The sequence below is a fragment of the Hipposideros armiger genome, unplaced genomic scaffold, assembly GCF_001890085.2.
Source record: "Hipposideros armiger isolate ML-2016 unplaced genomic scaffold, ASM189008v1 scaffold_49, whole genome shotgun sequence".
NCBI classification, from domain to species: Eukaryota; Metazoa; Chordata; class Mammalia; order Chiroptera; family Hipposideridae; genus Hipposideros; species Hipposideros armiger.
This window is the reverse complement of record NW_017731399.1, coordinates 282,577-301,388: the sequence shown is the minus strand read 5'-3', so window position 1 is coordinate 301,388 and position 18,812 is coordinate 282,577. Positions and strand designations below refer to the sequence as shown.

At 42.3% G+C, this 18,812-nt stretch overlaps 2 protein-coding genes across 3 annotated transcripts in view; both read right to left on the bottom strand.

The window, feature by feature from the left end:
* The window catches only part of NOXRED1 (NADP dependent oxidoreductase domain containing 1), a 19,122-nt gene extending 16,899 nt beyond the window's left edge, over positions 1-2,223 (bottom strand). The window contains exon 1 of the mRNA XM_019640341.1: positions 2,141-2,223. The gene's annotated coding sequence lies outside the window, so the exon portion shown is untranslated. The remainder of the gene's footprint in view (positions 1-2,140) is intronic.
* The window catches only part of VIPAS39 (VPS33B interacting protein, apical-basolateral polarity regulator, spe-39 homolog), a 24,098-nt gene continuing 5,725 nt past the window's right edge, over positions 440-18,812 (bottom strand). Inside the window, exons 5-20 of one of the 2 annotated variants that reach the window (XM_019640339.1) lie at positions 17,298-17,336; positions 16,795-16,859; positions 15,117-15,173; positions 13,352-13,444; positions 12,807-12,840; positions 11,947-12,049; positions 10,415-10,442; positions 8,036-8,109; positions 6,307-6,382; positions 5,737-5,871; positions 5,081-5,122; positions 4,659-4,748; positions 3,267-3,353; positions 2,616-2,705; positions 2,141-2,245; positions 440-1,507 (exon numbers count right to left, since the gene is read on the bottom strand). In XM_019640339.1, coding sequence (XP_019495884.1) covers positions 1,487-1,507; positions 2,141-2,245; positions 2,616-2,705; positions 3,267-3,353; positions 4,659-4,748; positions 5,081-5,122; positions 5,737-5,871; positions 6,307-6,382; positions 8,036-8,109; positions 10,415-10,442; positions 11,947-12,049; positions 12,807-12,840; positions 13,352-13,444; positions 15,117-15,173; positions 16,795-16,859; positions 17,298-17,336 — 1,139 coding nt within the window. In that variant the 3' untranslated portion in view covers positions 440-1,486. Of the gene's footprint in view, positions 1,508-2,140; positions 2,246-2,615; positions 2,706-3,266; positions 3,354-4,658; positions 4,816-5,080; positions 5,123-5,736; positions 5,872-6,306; positions 6,383-8,035; positions 8,110-10,414; positions 10,443-11,946; positions 12,050-12,806; positions 12,841-13,351; positions 13,445-15,116; positions 15,174-16,794; positions 16,860-17,297; positions 17,337-18,812 lie in introns of those variants that run through there. The other variant, XM_019640340.1, reaches the window with a different exon arrangement.

Genomic DNA, 18,812 nt, shown 5'->3' with positions numbered 1-18,812 from the left:
AGTGGGGAGGGGGGGAGGGCAAAATTGCCCCCAGCTGAGAACCAGAATGCCTTAAAGCATGCTCCGTGCCTCTGTGCAAGCATCCTCTCTCCTTCCTACCACTTCATCCACTCTGCAGTCGCAGGAGCATAGAATTCTACAAGCTCACAGAGAACCAGGCCCTCCTATTAGATTAATATAATGAGTCCAGAGAGAAGGGGACTCAGCCAGCATCACACAGCTTGTATGTGGCAGAGCTCCGACAAGAGGCCAGGTGTTGTCTCCCAGCTCGGTGCTCCTGTTAACCACACAGCCCCGCTCGCTCTAGGCACTGTCACTCTGTAACCTGGCATGGGGACAGGCTGCAGAATGCAGTCACTGAGGCAGGTCTGCTGTGGTCCCAAGAGACGGGGCAATTATCTCACTGTTTTGTACACAACAACCAGGAGGGAAAGAGAAGGCACCAAGGAAGAAACAGCTTTATTGGGGGTCTAGGCATGTCTGGGGAAACCCGGTTCAGTCACAGAGAAGAAAGGCTAATACTGGTACACGGCAGGAATCTAGCATTACAGAATACCCTCTTGAAAACCAAGTCTGAAACAAAAACCTCCATGTGAATACCCTAAAAGTCAGAAATGCTGCTGTCATCACAATACATTTAATTAAAAAAAAAAAAATGCTGCTGAGTTTAGCCCTGGTGAAACTTCCGGAAAATCCTAGTGAAATAATGAGATTTGTGTATAACAGGAAAGCTCTCCAGCACTGCTGAATCTCAGCTCCATATAAGGTTACGGGTCTGGGCTGGGAGAAGTAGAGGAAAAGAAAACGGGGATGTTCTCATCAACACGCACGGTCATCTCAGTCTGTAGGTGAAGAGAGGAACCACAGGTTTTTAAATAAAGGGTAGACTGGGCAGCAGAGGGACGCTGGCTGAAGAAACACAACGTCTGGGCCATCTCTGTCATAACATGGAGGGCTTCCTGCAGTCTGGTGGGAGGCACCTCCAGCAGGTCCTGGCAACACGGGCACCCATTCCTGAGGTCCCTGGAGAGCCATTTTAGTTCTGTTCTGACTTCATTCACAGCAGAGCTGCCAACTCCAGCACCAAGTCCAGGATCATAATCAGCTGAGAGGAATGGAGTGGCCACCCTATGACACCTGCAGCTTAGTCTACGAGACTTCTTTTCCATAGCAGTCGCTTTTCTCAGGTCGGAAGAGATCTTGTCCAGTATGGGTCCGATCTGGGAATGACTCCCACTTTCACGTGAGCACCAGGTGGAGCGGCCTTTCTCATGAGTCAAAGCTTTAGATCTTGGCCCTTGGGCAGAAGATCAGTGAGAAGGTGTCTGTGCCCAGGCGCTGGTTTCTGTGCCAAGAGTAGCAGGCGCTGCCCGCTGATGATGGGCCCAACCGATGTGATGCCAGAACTCTCCCATTGGAGAGTGCGCTCTACTTTCACAGGCGGGAAAGGAAGAAACGGGGCCGGTTTCAGGGTAGCTAATGCCACTTAGTTCTTCCATCGAATTTGCTGTGTAAAGAAGCAACAATGACTAGTTTTTACGGATCCCTACAGAGTGGTGGCGGGGATACAGCGAAACAAGGCCCACGGCTAGGAACGGTAAGGAAAGGAGGAGAGCAGAGGGGGAGGGGGAGTTTTTCAAATATGCAGTGGAGTTCATTAACTCAGAAATGAATTAGACACCTACTCCGTATTTCACAAGCCTGAGTCTGGGCATTTATTCTGGTCCTGCCCTCCTCAGGACCAAGATTCACTAGCTTCTGATGACCCCGGGGAGGTCCCAAAATATCTAGCAGGGAACTAGGACCCACATTAACAAAAAGCTCGGCAATTTCATGCTATGAGAGACAAACTGGCTGCGTTCTCCAAATAGCTAACATCTATTTCACCCACTTCTTACTTCCAACAGGTAGGTCATATCCATCCTCAGGAAACTCTATACAGTCTGAATATTTGGAACCTAATATTTGTTTCTGGACTGCCAGTAGTTAGTCCCTCCTGCCTGCTTGGTTTAACAACTATCAGAGCACTACAGTTAAGTCTCACCCCGAGGTCCCCAGATTACCCTTATATACACTTGACGCTGCTCTGTGAACTGTTTCCTGAGACGGCTGGATGGAGGGGTAAGCTGGAGCTACTCACCGAGCTGCTGAGAATGGTGTCAATCTTCTCCTCCTCTGCAGAGCCTTTATCCACCTTACTCCTGTATGCTAGCAACTGCTGACGATCCTTCAGGTCCCGGCAAGTCTGTGCACCAAAACAGGCAATAAAACCCCTCATCAGCCTTCTCTATGGAGGTCTTTTTCTTTTTGTCACTCCCACTTGGAGCCAAGATTCAAGAGGATGGGAGGCTACAGAGGGATGACAGTGGGGTCAAACCCCCCAAGGAACTTCATGTTGGAGTGACGTCTACAGAGCTTATGTAGTTTGATTCAGTTCTATGAATTTATAAAGGCACAGAGAAACCAGTCAGAGGGCTGGGAAAATGACACAGGAGCGCCGGCCTCCAAGCTAACTCTTGCCAGACCATTTTGTCCATTAAGTCAGAATAGATGGAAGTACCTCAGGATGCAGGACAGAGGGTCTAACTCAGGGTTCTTATTTCTTGGGGACTCACATCAATGACAACATCATGGCACTTGAACTTGGTGGCTAAGTTCAACTTTGTGTCCACATCTTCCACCAGATTGACATACTCTTGTAATATCTGTGGGAAGAGGTTATTTCTGGTTAGTGATTCCCAGACCCAGAAAACACAAAGCTCTGAAAGGTAAAAAAATAAAATCATGAAGAAGGAAAAGAGTTTGTCTACAATATCTGACATCGACAATTCCCATCATCCAGCATAGGACAAGTTCTGCAATGGGAAAGGATGTGGACTCCACGCAGCACTTCCATGCTCCCCAGGAAAGAAGGGACAAGCACATTCCTCCTTATCCTAGAGCTGGACACCTATCCCAGCAGCGGGCAGCTCTAGAGCTGATCCAACACTGTGCCCACTGCTCCCTGACGTCCCTTCTCAGAGAGTTCTCTTTTTCTATCATTTGAACAGTAGTCCACATGGGCTAAACACAGCAGGTGCCCCTCAGAGAGGGCAGATTAATTCTAAAGGCCAGAGGACAGCTTCTCTCCCCGGCCTTTTCTATCTTAAGACCCAACACAGCCATTATGTGGCCTTTAAGGCAAGAGCAGAACAGGTTAAGTCTGTCACCACTGACCAGTAAGAGGCTACAAGTTAGGTCTCCCAGCTCTCTTCAGGCGCCATTACCTGGACAGGGGCGCTGTTCTTGTGCAAAATTTCCACAACCCGATGGAAGCCAATGGGTGCTCTCTTCTTGGTGTAGCCCAGCCAGTTCTGAAAAAGGAAGACGGTACTCAACACACTCTGAGTTAGTCTCCCTACGTTTTATGGCCAGGCTACAGTAACGTGGCAGTGAAATTGGATGGATGGGATAGGGGACAGAGAAATGAAGAAAGATGAATTTTTCAGAAAAGTCAAAGAACTTGAGAGGGTGGAAAAGAGTCAGGTGTATGAAATAAGTTCTTAGGTTTATAAGCACAATTTCAGAAAAAAGTCTGTGAAATACAGCTAAATGAATAAGTAATTTACTTAGCAATACTTACAGTATGAAATTAACTGGGTAGGAAAATCCATTCCTCTACATCTTTATATTTATATAAAGATGCTGATTTGTAAATTCATGAGTTAAGATCTGGAAAGTACTCATCAAACTTTTAGTGGTGTTTGCCCCGAGGATGGGAGTGAGATAGGAGCAGGTGGACAATAGAAGAGGAACTTCACTGTTTACTCTATACTTTCATACAGTGTTTGATTGGGACACAGGCATGTCCTGCTTTGGCAGTTACTGTAGTTAATGAAATAACTAACAAAAAGGGAAAACAGAAAATTCTCAAATCCATAATGTAAAAATGAATATTTAAAATGTCTATCAGTAGAAACCCAACCATCAAATGTAATGCAAGATCCTTGATTGGATCCTGACAGCAAACAAACACAAAAACAAAAATCAGCACTAAAGAGCTATTTTAAATATAGACTAAATACAGAGGGTGCCAAAAAAATGTATACACATTTTAAGAAAGGAAAAAACTGTATTTGATTAACACCATCTTTTGAGCGAACGTCATACTACACATTGCTGCCGTAATTCAATTCAACTTTGAAAAGTAATACATAGATAATATCTCTTAAAATGTGTACATTTTTTTGGCACCCCCGGAAATGGTACTCCTGGTATATAACAGTATTATATTAATGTTAAATTTCTTGAGCATGATAATATTGTGATTACAAAAAAGACAAATGCTTAAGTATTTAAGGGAGAAGTGTCAGAATGTCTAAAACTTACTTTCAAATGGTTCAGCAAAAGAAGAAAGCACATTTGCTTTCTCTTTTTCTACATGTATAGAAAAAGAGAAAGCAAATAGAGCAAAAATGTTAATTAATTAGTGAAGTAGGTAAAGATTATTAGTGTTCATTACACTATTCAACTTTTCTTTAGGTTTGATGTTTTGGAAAATAAAAAGTTGGAGGAAAAATGTAAGCCAGCCACTAGAACTTGAGACTTCCACGACATGTGGATAACAAGATGATGTGTCCAAAGACATCAGCAGTGTGACACAGTTCCAGGGCACCCACCTTTGTGGTAAAGAGGGCATCTACATCATGCCAGGCTCGAAGCTTGGCGCGAGCAGCCAGGGCTGTCAGCACATACTGTTTGTCTGGGATCTAGAAAGCAGAGACCAGGGGAATTTAAGGGGTAGTAGAAATGCGCCAGGGAAGGTGCTTGAGAATTCTGGAAAAGAGGCAAAAATATACCATAGTGTTGATTCTTCCCCATAAAAATCCATAAATCTCTTGGTCATCAAGAACCCCTTAATTTCCCAGCCCCAGCACTGCAGGCCATTCAGTTAATGTCTTATCTCACTTCCCACAAACACATTCCTTTCTACTTTTAACCTTGACTATCAAAGGACTTACTATGCAGGGTTACAAAAACATCCGCTTTGCGTAGGTACCCTGATACTATTTTACCAAAACACTGCCCAGTTTATATATACCTTAAACGTCTTCTTCAGGTTGACTGGACTGCTGAATGTCCCCTACAATGAAAATGGAGAAGGAATTTTAGTGTTACTGACTTTCCCAAATACCACCCAATCTCCCATTGCCTTTTCCACTACCTAGACTTTCTACATTTCACTCTGTAACCATTTAAACCCAGAATTTATTTAAGAGAAAAGCTCCATCGGCTCTAACTGACTATCACCACAACCCAGCTTACTAGGACTGGATTAATAAGTATGGTGTTTTCCCCAATTTTATGCTAATCCCAATGTCCATCTATGATCATTAAATTCAAACCTCTTCAAAAAAAAAAAGTTTAAAGTATCCACAGCTACCTGACACGCTGCTGCTCTTCTCTACACTGTACCAACAGTTTGAAATTTATGGACCTTTGAACAGACTGTTATGGGACCAGCACTGGTGAGAGACAGAACGTGCGATGCTACACGTCAGCTCACTGGAAGCCACAAAAGCCTTTACAAACCTTTTTCCCTCTTGGCTCACCCCTGCTGTGGGCCAGGAAAGCTTCCAGGCAGATTTCTGAGAACTATACGCACCCACTATTAACAGAGTACATCAAAATACTGGCTTCAGACCATGCTCCTCTGTGCAGTGAGAATGTGTGGGGTCATTCACACTTGGCCTGTACCTCAGCCTCCGTGTAGTGGTAGAAGCAGGCGTAGAAAAGCGTCGTCACTAGTGGCATGTTGAGGATAGAAGCTTTCCTGGGGTGCTTCCGGAAGATCTCAGTCTGTCCTGCTAATTCTAGATGTCGATCATTTGCCTGTGGTGGGGTGAGCCAGTGGAAAAAAGAACAATGTCCACGGAGAGGAAGCAGGAGAGAAACCTTTAATACTACAGAAGATGTGTTTTCTACCCTACAAAAGGCAAGAAAGTGAAAAAGAGATTGCCTAGAATAACCCAGGTGAGTTTAAAGTCCATAAAATGATTATAGATTCGAGCTGGATGGAGGAAGGCCAGAGAACCGGCGATGAAACGGGGGTTCTGGGGAAATACTTCCAGGTTAGCAGCAGGTAAGAAGAAAAATGATGCCTGAGAACAACGGAGGGAAGGAGGCTATCATATAGAGGGAGGAAATGAAAGGCCCTTAGAGACTGCAACAGAAAATGACATATATGAGCAGAGCACAGATGTCTCCCAGATGCTGAATGGCACTGAGCATTGGTACTGAAGCAGAAACAGAGGCGAGGAGTCTAACCTCAATGATGATCTGACGTTCCAGGAGTGTGTAATGGTCTTGTATGTGTGTAGAATCTTCTGCTGAAAATGGCAAACTGTAGAGAGCCAGAAGGTTAGTACTTCTTTCTCTGCTCCAACAGGAAACAAACCCAATTAAACCAAATTACCACCGTAAGCCTAAGAGGCTCATGGTACCTCACAAATCTGATCTCAATTCACCTTTAGAGAATCGCTGAAAGGCAGAGAGAGAAAGCAGAAAATAGAGTAGACCTTTGGCTGGGGTTTTGAATTTAAGGTTTTGCTAATTCAAGAAGGATCCTGAAAGGCCACAAAATCTGTGTAGTCATTAGTGATTCTGTTGAGGAATGAATGAAAATCCTCACTGTGGGAGCTGGAATGTTTGATGAATGAGCCACTTAGCTAGTGAGTGAGCCTAGCCAACTGCCCACCATCTACATCCCAGTGAAGCACTGTGTTCAATGTCACTTCTTAAAGTTAATGCTTAACTCTCTTCAAGGAGCACTTACATTTCTTAGCCATTTTTTATTGCAGAGTAATAAGGTAAAATTAAATGGTATGGTGATACGTTTGTAAATTGGTAAGGATCTCAAAGATCTACACAAATGTCAAAGGTCCCATGTTCAACACTACATTATATTTTTACACACGAAGAAGTTGAAGGACAAACAGTGTCTTACCTAAAAGTCATAGCAAGTCAATGGAAAAGGCCAGGAATAGAAGCCAGATCTTAAACTCCCAATTCATAGCTCTATCCCTTAGAAGCTGTTGTTGCTTTATTCCCCTACTCCACTCACTCCAGGGAGAATTCTCAAATTCAGTTACACTACCCCAGGTAAGTGTGAGCCACAGCCAATTTTTAGAAGAGATAAAGGGAGACAGTAAGAGGTTCCAGTTACTTCACTACCCTAACTTCTCTTTGTTTATGAGGCCATAGGACAGAACTCAATATTTTATAACACTGAATAATAAGGATGACATTGACATAGACAAATTTCTAAATGTGAAACCTGTAAATCATGTCACACGAGGAATGACTGAAATAACTGAACACTGAACCTGGAGAAGCAAGGTCTATCGGGTAGACGCTGTACCTGTCTTAACAGATACAGGGAAGCAAGATTCAACTCAATATAAGGAAGCACGTGCCAATCACGAAGGTTGTCCAACAATAAAATGAGCTACTTCCAAGAGTAGTGAGTGCATCCCTGGAGGAGTAATAATGTGTGGGGCTGGGTTTTACAGGGACTTATACTCTGGGTGAAAGCCTGTACTCAATCAGTGGTTCTTGGGCTTTGGGGTTTCAAGACCAGTAACACTGAAAATAATATGTCAAGTGTTGCCAACTTTTAATTTTAATACATAAGGTCATAAAAAAGAATTACAGTCCATTTTACTACCAAAAAAGGATGGGAGAAGATGGGAAAAAAAATCCCAGAATAAAAGGCAGTCTTTCAATTAAATAAATTTAGCTTTGGGGAAAAAAACTCTTTGTTTTTCTCTTTGTCTTCATTTTTCTCAATTTACCACCAATCAGTGAAAACTGTACTGGGGACTAGTGTTTGGAACCATTGAATGAGACGATCTTTAATGACACTTGTACGGGCCACTTGTATGGTCCCACTGTTAGCGTTTCCCTTCAACTATCTATCTATTCTACCCTCTTTTGGTCTCTTCATTCCTCTGCCTGAGAATACTTATACTCAAAAACATTTCTCCCCTATACTTACCCAATGCAGGTCTTAAGAAATTCTTTTCGTTTCTCAGGGTCCTGTATGTTCAAGTGCTCTCGATAATGGGACAGCTACAAAAAACAGAGACAGGCTTTGAACTATTTTGCCTCCTTAGAAGGGTGAGGTCATTCCATAAGTAGACTTTTCATGCTTTAAAAACTAAATTCTTCATTATCAGAGATTCCTCCTCAGTGTGGATTGAGCGTGGGGAATCAAAATCACTCTGGTTTATCTGTAACTGCAACATATATTATAGTATCGACCAGCCACATTTGGTTGTTTACATTTAAATTTAAACTACTTAAGTAAAAAAAAAAATTCAGGTCCTTAGTTGCTCTAGTCACTTGTTAAGTGCTCGACAGCTACGTGTGATTAGTGGCTCCCTATGGAACAGCACAGATATGGAATATTCCCATCATTGCAGGAAGTCCTAGTGGAAAGAGCTGACCTGTAATGAAGCACTAAGTAGATGGACCACCTAACTTTATCCTGGAGTTTGGCTTGAGCTTCAGTGTTTACCAAAACCAGCTTTTTTTTAGCCTTAGGCTTTGAAAGGCAGAAGGGCTACACATCCACCTTCTGTGTTATTTTTGGCATCCTTGATCTTGTACATGTCTATGGTGGCATGACCCTGTAAGTATCTAACTGAACAAAGTCAGTAACACAAATAAGGCGGGTCATTCTGATTCGCTGTTGATAGCTAAACAGTCACATCAAATACTATAGGTTCTAAATGTAACTCTGAAACAAAGCCTTATGCTCTATTTTGATTCTAAAAAATTAACTGAAGGGCCGGCTGAGTGGCTCAGTTGGTTAAGAGCTCGCTCAAGAGTTTGAGCTCTGAGCAATAGCAGTTTGAGTCCCGGCCCGAGCTGAGCAGCTGCTGAGCTGCCAACAGGTGGCAAGATGGCTCAGCTAAAAACAAAACAAAAAAGAACTGAAGTTTAAATGATGCAATAATTAATAATGGTTGTGAAAGTTGTAATTTTATATAAATTAAAATTTTTCCAAAAAATAAAAAAGATTGACAGTAAATATGAATATTAAGAGAATGAATTGGCTTTAGGAAGGACAGTGTAACTCCTTTTAGAGCCAATGGGTATGTGTAAGAATGTAAATGATAATATAAAACAGAGTAACAGAGATTACACTGTATCATAATCTAATCTTTGTAAAATATTTGGTATAGAGTCATTGCTATTAAAGAAAGTAATCTAAAATTTTTTGGCTTTAAGTCTTTCAAGAAAAACTCCTACCTGGGAAATCTGCATACTCTATGAGGATACACTAAAAGCAGACTATCAGCTTTGCCACTTCCAAAGTTTACAAGCTTGGAAAACCCCAAACTTATATACAACAACATGCATGATAAATCATCTTCAACTCAAACATAATAGAGACTATGAAAAAAATAAGAAGCTTTTGGATAAAAATGAGTTATCCAAAACACATCTGTTTTCACTCATCAAAGTTCAAAACAAAAACTTTATAAGAATGCTGCATGAAGAAAATTCCTTATAATTTAGAACCTATGGAGATTAAAAATGTAAACAAAAGCTTTTCAAAATGATTACTACAGACTGCCAATCATTTTCAGTAGATTAAGATAAAGGATTTTTGAGATTTTTATCATGCCTTAAATATTAAGTACATGCTCCTTTTACAGAATTATATTGTTGTGCAAAGAAGGTCAGCAATATTATTATGTGTGCCAGCTGGGCGCGAGCACTGATATCACCACATATGTGCAGTACAGTGACTAAAGGAACAATCCTGCCATTCATCAATAGCACTGGAAAATTCTTACCCCTGCACCATGTCGAATTTTTTTAAATGGATCACTAGTTTTAATAATACAATTAAATTTTTGGTACAATTTCAGACTTATTATCATATTCCAAGAATTCCCTCTTTGATGGTGAAAGTTTGCCAAAATCTATTTTAACCCTCGGTCATTGAACTTTCAGCCAAAATGTGTACTGGGTGTATCACCTATCTTCATTCTTGACCTGTATCTGGTTTCCTATCCCTCTTAGCTTGGAACATTTTCTTTAGTATTAGAAGCCAAAACCCCAAAAGCTCCTACAAACCAGTAGTTGAAAACAACTAGAAACTAAAAAGCAAACTGATCAGGCCATTTTTCACTCATTTATTCAAAATGCTTATTCATAAGCCCAATCAAGAGTATTTTTAAAAAACAACAAAATAGTACATCCTTTGGATTAAGTCTTCAGGCTTCCCAGATGCCTCTCTTCTGGATATAGTCAATACCAAATGAAAGGAAATTGGTTCAGTCATTCTGGGATCTTGGAAGACCAGGTTTTGGCTTAGATTTCTGGTAGACTGTTCCCCAACTGAAACAAAGACCACACTTACCGCAAGCTCTTCTGTTCTATCTAGGAACCTGGGAAGAAGCAGAAGGGAGCACGGCGTTTTTATCTATTGATGTGTGGCAGTATAACCTTACAAAATAACATGACTACTCTAGGAGAAACACAATTCAAACTCATTTGCCTCCACATACAAGGGAAGCCCTTGTCCTCTTAAACTTCCTACCACCAGCAACCCTTTGATAACACATGGTGGATCAGCTATCACTGATCTTTCAGGCTGAGCGAAAAGCAGGAACAAACCACTGTGGGGCACTGACGCCTCTAATGCTAACAGGTCTGCAGGAAGCCTCAGAACCTGCACAGTAAGAGCCTTAGCCCCACAGGAACGCTACGGGTTTCTGGGAAAGACTAAAGCACCCTTCTTCTCTGTCAATACATAATCTTAAACAGGTATTCTATACTGTTATTTCTATACTCTCTTAGTTTCACGCACAGTGTAAAGTGTGTTTTGTCTTTCCCAAAAGGTGGTAAGGCCTTGGAGAACAAGGACTTTTATGTTCTGATCCCTTCCTACTCTTAGTGGGCCACTGTAATTACCATCACTGCTTGCCATAGAGGAGATGCTGCATAAAGCCTTGTTGATTGGGAAGGAAGGAAGGAACAGCCAGCCTCGATAAACGCATCTTCTGAAAACTCATGGCTAATCATCTGTAATCTTGATCCTAACCAAGTGACCTGCTTTCCCCACTTTAGACTTTGGGGCAGCTCATTCCTGTGCTGGAGTCACTGGTAACTGGAGTTACCATAGGCCACATGTCAGCCTCCACAGAGGTTCCAAACCCTTCTCTGACACTGAGGAAAGGACATATTATAATATACACACATTTTAATCTAAAGATGGGAAATGGTCCCTACTGATTAGAAGGAGCTAGGGAAGGAAAACACGATAAAAGATACTCCCCTGCCCCAGCACCTGCCTACCTCTTACTGCTGCACCTGTCAGGATCCTACCTAGTCTCAGAGGCCCAACTCAGCTTCTAACCGCTTCCATGAGGCTTTCCTCAGGTATCCCGACTGAAAATTGCATTTGCTGCTTCTGCTCTTCCACTGTACTTCTCACTACATCACTGGGGCCCAAGTAAAAAAGGAACTTTTATTTTCGGTCTTTTATAAAAAAAAAAAAAGCTTAATAAATATTAATACTACAGATTAGGCATTATGCTTTACACACACTACCTCGTTTAATCTTCCTAACGATCCTGTGGGGTAGGTATCATCATCTTCATTTTGCAGATGTGAAAGCGGACGTGTGGAGGGGCTGGTCACTCTATGAAGTAAGTGGTGGAGCCAGTGTGCAACAAGGCGTGTGACTCCAGAGCCTGGCTCTTAACCACCTGCTACACTGTCACCTTACCACAGCCTGTGGTGTATTGCTAGTGATCCCATCACATTTCAGTATGTTGTCTAATAAGCATTTTCAGAAAAAAAAGGACAGTGTCTTCTTTCTTTGTATCCCCTAGAGTGCTCTGAACAAAGTACTTAATGTACTTAATAGACCAGGTGATCAGGTCTTACCTGAAGAGGTCTAAAAGCAGTTTGTGATCCCCTATTTCCTTAAGGAAGTGAATGAGATGTCTCAGGGCGACCTGTCGTACCTCCAGCTCTCGGAAGAGGATCTCTGACAGGCAGGAACAAGAAGTTAGGTGAGGAAAGATTGAAACCTATTACTCAAGTGTGAAATTGGTCTCCCTACTCACACATTCCAAACATTAATTCCTCCAAGTCGATCAGAAGCTAGAAATGGTTTTTTATGGTACCCATCTCTATGGCTCAATCCACCATCAACACATTCCATGGTTCAGGGCAACTCTTAGCCATTGAGTCAGCTTTCAGTTCTCATCAATCCAAATATAAGGTGTAATACTGCATCATCAGTAAAGTCATGATGTATTTTTCTATGTTTTCAATGCAAAAATGCATCATGACTTTCCCGACGACCCAATACTTAACATCAACTCTGACTTCCTCAAACCAACACAGTCATCTGTGTGTCCAATTAAGAGATGGGGTTTTTTTTTTTTTTTTAGCTGAGCCATCCTGCCACCTGTTGGCAGCCCAATGGCAGCTCAGCTGGGCCAGGAATCGAACCGGCAACCCTGTTGCTCAGAGCTCACACTCCTGAGTGAGTACTTAACCAACTGGAGCCATTCAGCTGGCCCAAGAGATGGGGCTTTGTAGCCAATGTAACTACCACACTAATGGATGATGGCTGTCCTCAGAGATGTGATGTGTGCTCTGAGGTCTCAGGCCAGCACAGCTGTCTATGAAGCAGGTTTCATGCTGGTGAATTCTGGTATAAAAGCCATCATGCCATTGTCCTCTCCCAATGTAGCAGACATCTTACTGACTGAAGATTCCCCTCAAACCATGCTCACCTTTGCTCAGTGTCCTCTTCAGGAAGATCAGAACCTAGAGGAAAAGAGAACAAAGAATGAATTACCCCATGCAACCTTTCAAACACAAAGTCCTGCCCTGAGCCCCTGATGCTAGGAATGAGGCCAGCAACTCATGAGGAATCTTTGCAGATCCAGATGACAGGTTTCTCCATATGATGGAAGGACAGATGACGGACATCTGGATCTGAGCTGTGTCTCGGGAGTCCACGTGCCAGTGCCCATACCCATACTGGCAAGAGACACCTCCCTCTGGGAGAGACTGCTCTCACATCTCTCCTCCCCAAACTATTCTTTAGAACAGTTTAGTCAGCCAGCTGCTTCTTGGTTATAATCAAGAGTTCCACACACAATGTGTGTTCTGCCAGCTGAGCCTTAGAGGACACATTACTGAGAATCCTACACTTCAGGAGGAAATCCAGGACCTTTACTTTACATTTACCCTAAAATGTTAAAGTCTATTCTGACTAGATTTTCAGAAACTAATGAAGACAACAATTAAACAACAAACAAAACCCACAACTCACTGCAGTTATGACGTTCCCATCATGCATGCTTACTGCTTCTTCCAGGAGTTGTAGCTTGTCCTGTAAGGAGCGGAATCTTTCTAGTGAGCAGACCTGGCAGAACGAGAATAGAATTACTGTGCAAGAAAGAAGACCGTTTGTGGTAATTTTTCACTCTATGGATACACCTCCATTTAATTATCCATTTATCTGTTGACAGATGCGGGCTACTAAGAATAAAGCTGCTATGAACATTTGTGTACAAGTCTTTGTGTGGACATATGTTTTCTTTTTCTTTTTTTTTTTAGCTGAGCCATCCTGCTACCTGTTGGCAGCTCAGCGGCTGCTCAGCTCGGGCTGGACTCGAACCGCTGTTGCTCAGAGCTCAAACTCTTGAGCAAGCTCTTAACCAACTGAGCCACTCGGCCGGCCCGACATATGTTTTCATTTAGCTTGGATTGCAAATGTCTAGGAGTGAAATTGTGTGTTTAACTTTGTAAGAAACTGCCCGACTATTTTCCAAAGCAGTTTGACTGTTTTACCTTCCTGCTGGCAGGGTACAGGAGTTCCAGTTCCTCCACACCCTTCCAGCGCTTGGTATGGTCAGCATCTGTAAGTTCAGCCATTCTAGTGGCTGTATAGTGGTTATCTCACAGTTTTCGTGATAACTAATAATGAGCATCTTTTCAAGTGCTTATTGGTCATTCAAATACCTTTTTTGTGATATCACTGGTCAAATCTTGTGCCACTTTTCTTATTGGATTGTTTATATTCTTATTATGGGAAAGAATATATTAATCTTCATATATTCTGGATAAAAATCCTTTATAATCTATGTATTTTGCAAATATTTTCTCTCAGCTATGGTGGTCTTTTCATGTTTTTTAACAGTGGTTTCAAAGAACAAAAGTTTTTAATTTTGATTTAGTTCACTTTATCAATATTTTCTTTTTTGTTTCACGGTTTTTGTGTCCTTAGGTAATAAATTTTTGTTTAACCTAACGTCACAAAGATTTCCCTCTATATGTTATTTTAGAAGTTTTATAGTTTTAGCATTTACTTATATTTAGGTTTACGACCTAAATATTGACCCATTAATTATTATGATGTCAAAATCAAAATCCCAGCAGCTGTCTTGTAGACACTGACAAGCTCATAATGAAATAAAATCTACATGGAAATATGAAGGATCTAGAAAACGATTTTGGAAGAAAAGAATAAAGTTGAATGAAGGACTTATATTACTTGGTCTCAAGATTTCCTACAATAATCAAGGCTGTGTTACTGGCATAAGGATAGACAAATAAATCAATCAGCTAGAATAAAGAGTCCAGAAACAGACCTACACCTGTATGGTCAATTGATTTCTACAAAGGTACCAAGGTTATTCAACTGAGAAAGGATAGCCTTTTCAACAAATAGAGCTGGAACAAATGGAGAACTACAAAGGAAAAAAATCAACTCCAATTCTAACCTCACCCCATATGTAAAACTTAACTTATAATGGATCAGAGACCGAAGCATAAAAGATTGCTCTCATTTTTAAAAGTACTCTTCCTTCTCATTCATCACTCTTCCCCCACTTTTCTATCAAAGCTACACTAAACTCTGGAGAATTCTCAGTTTTGCAGCAGACTTTCCATCTTAGTGGACTTAGTTTCCTCCTGAAAACCACTTCATTTAACAAATAGAACTAAAGAGAGTGGTCAAGAAATCCTCCCTGTGGGAACAAGCTGACCAGCTTCCAAAAAAAGTCCCGCAAGAATTCTCTCTCCAGTGGCCTTACCTTGCCCTTCCGGAGGCGTCGCACTGTGTCACTGGGGCTCCAGTCATTGCTGTAATCCTGGAATGTTAGCAGCACATGAGTCCCCAGAAGGTAAGGGGTCAGAATTATCGGTATGCCAGCTCCTCACCTCAAACTCACAGTCTTAGTCCCTAATGGGGAAATACTTTGTGAGGGAATAGACGGAAAAAAAACGAACTTGGAGAGTCTTGTTCTGAGTTTCTGAAGGACTAGCACACGGACAATACAGGCAGAAAGAGGTCAAAGAGGGAATGAACCAATTTACAAAATCAGTCACCCTATGCCTAGTGGTGCAGAATTTCAACCCCTAGATGCAATTAGTCACTTTTTTTTTTTTTTAAGCCGAGCCATCCTGCCACCTGTTGGCAGCTCAGCGGCTGCTCAGCTCGGGCCAGGACTCGAACCACTGTTGCTCAGAGCTCGCACTCTTGAGCAAGCTTTTAACCAACTGAGCCACTCGGCTGCCCCTAGTCACATTTTTGAGATCTATTAATTAATGGCTTTGCCAACATAAGGAAAGAGGGAGACATGTTCCTTTTCTGGACCTTACAATATAGTATCTTCCTTATGAATTAATTTGCTATTTTATAGGCTTCATGGGAACATGAGCACCACCAAGTTTCCAGGTCATAGAGATGATGAAAAGTTTCAAAGTACAGCTTTCAAAAGACAGCATACTCAGTTGGTTAAGAGCTCGCTCAAGAGTTTGAGCTCTGAGCAACAGCAGTTCGAGTCCAGCCCGAGTTGAGCAGCCGCTGAGCTGCCAATAGGTAGCAGGATGGCTCAGCTAAAGAAAAAAAAAAAAAAAAGACAGCATAATGGGGAAGGATAGTGAGCTGGAAACTGAAACAGAAAATAGACATTTTTGAGCCCGATTTCCACCACTTACTATTTATGAGACCCCAGGCAAGCCCTAATGTTACATCTTTTTTTTTTTTTTTTAGCTGAGCCATCCTGCTACCTGTTGGCAGCTCAGCGGCTGCTCAGCTCGGGCTGGACTCGAACCGCTGTTGCTCAGAGCTCAAACTCTTGAGCGAGCTCTTAACCAACTGAGCCACTTGGCCGGCCCAAGCCCTAATGTTTAGAAATCCAGATTTCTTATCTATAAAAGGGGGTTAAAATAACAGCTGCTCAAAAAGTTGGGAAGAGGGGCCAGCTGAGTGGCGCATTCATTAGGAGTTGGCTTGGGATGCCAGCTCTGAGTAGCAGAGCCCCGGTTCGGATCCCACATGAGGGCCAGTGACGCTGCGCCCTCTACAGCTAAGATGGTGAACAACAGCTCAACCTGGAGCTAGGCTGCTGTGAGTCGCCGGCGACGGCGTAGGCTGCAGTGGAGCTGGCCGGCAGCTGGAGTGAGCTTTCGTTAGCTGCCGTGAGCCGCCATGAGCGACAATGGCCGGTGAGCGACTGCCTCACCCAAGAAGAGCACAATGATAATACCAACATGGGCCAGTGAAGCGACATCCTCCACAACTAGACTGAAGGACAAAAGGACAGCAGCTTGTCTGTTCCCCTTCCCCGATTCCCCAACGCTGTTCCCTTCCCCCAATTCCCCAGTAAAATCTTAAAAAAAAAAAAGTTGGGAAGATCAAGCAAGATAATGTATGTCAAAACACTTTAAACTGTGTGAAGTGCCACAGCAGAGGAATCTATAACTCACCCTGTACTCCCCCCTGGGTCTCCCCACCTCTGGAGCATAGCTTTTGGCAGGTGTGTCTGAGAGAGCTGAAAAAGAACAGGTAACTGGTTCAAAAGGACGCAATATTCTTGTCATTCCTTTCCTCAACCACTTGCTTCTCACATTTTTTTGACTTCTAAGCTCCCAAGGTTATCTTTAGGGCCCAAAGTAGATTTTGGTTCCTCCCCAAAGCCAGTATCCCTAGCAGTCATCCCTTCTCCCTGCAACCAGAATGATCTTTTATTTATTTACTTATTATTTTATTTCTTTTGTATTTTTGTTGCTTTTTTGTTTTGTTTTCCTTTTTCTTCAGAATGATCGTTACTTCCTTACTCAGTATCAGAAAATTTCTCTAATAATAATGGTAGATTCAGAAGAAATTTCATCTAATCATCTAATTACCACTTGTCTCCATGACTCCCGAGACTGCACCCCAGATTGGTAACATCTCCCACAGTAATCAAGAAAAGAGGGCCAATGCCTACCATCAGAAAGGGACTGGAAACTTCCAAGTCTAGTTCTCCCTAAAGATAAAGAACATATGAGGAAAGAGGTGAATAGTTCAAGTCAGAGTCATTCAGATTTGGTTAAGGACATAGAGTGTATAAAACCTTAATATGCAATATGGGAACTTAAGGCTTAAAAAGCTTTTATTCAACTTCAGAAATTTGAGATGCCATAAAAAAAGCAGGGAGGAAAAATTTTTTAATTATGGTAAAATATACAGAGGGTGCCAAAAAAATATATACAAGTGGACACTTTGGTCAACATTGCTTAAGCAGTAGTTCACCATAATCAGAAGTGTCTGGACGCTGATGGTAACCACTTCGAGCATCTCTTGTAATTACAGAAGTCAAACATGATTGTATTCATCTTTTGCTATCGGTATATATTGAGTATTACAATTTCAATACAGTTTTCCTTTCTTAAAATGTGATATATTTTTTGGCGCCCTCTTTATATACCATAAAATTTACCAGTTTAACCATTTTTAAGCCTACAATTCAGTGGCATTGAGTATATTCACAGTGTATAACCATCACCATCTCCAGGACTTTTTCATCATCCCAAACTGAGACTCTGTACCCATTAAACAATTAACTCCCCATTCCCCCTCACTCCCAGCCCCTGGTAACCACTATTCTACTTTCTGTCTCTATGAATCTGATTATTTAGATACCACATATATGGTCAAAAGCATATAAATAGAATCATACAGTATTTATCTTTTTGTGTCTGGCTCATTTCACTTAGCATAAAGTCATCAAGGTTCATCCATGTTGTAGTATGTATCAGACTTTGTCCTTTTTTGGCTAAATAATATTCTACTGTATGTACAGTTGGCTTATCCATTCACCCTGTCATTGGACATCTGGGTTGTTACTATCTTTTGGCTAATCTGAATAACGCTGCTACAAACACTGGTGTATTCAAGTTCCTGCTTTCAATTCTTTTTCGTACATACCTAGAAGGGGATTGCTGGATTATATGGTTACTCTGTGTTTAATTTTCTGAGGAACTGCCATACTGTCTTCCACAGTGGCTGTACCACTTTACATTCCCACCAACAGTGCACAAGGGTTCCAACAAAAATGCACAGAGGGGGCCGGCTGAGTGGTGCGTTGGTTAAGAGCTGGCTTGGCACGCCAGAGGGCCCCGGTTTGGATCCCACATATGAGGGCCAGTGACACTTCCCTCTACAGCTAAGATGCTGAACAACAGCTCAATCTGGAGCTGGGCTGCCATGAATCGCAGGCGATGGCATAGGCTGCAGCCCCTGAGGCAGTGGATTGCCAATGGGCTACCCTGTGTAACCAGCAGCCAGCATGAGCGGCCAGCAGCCGCAGTGAGCGGCCGTCCAGAAGCCGGTGACCAATAGCGGCCGTCCAGAAGCCGGTGACCAATCTGCCTTGCCCGGGAAGAGCGCAATGATGGTGCCAACTTGGGCCAGTGAAGCAACGTCCTCCACAACTAGACTGAAGAACAAAAGGATAGCAACT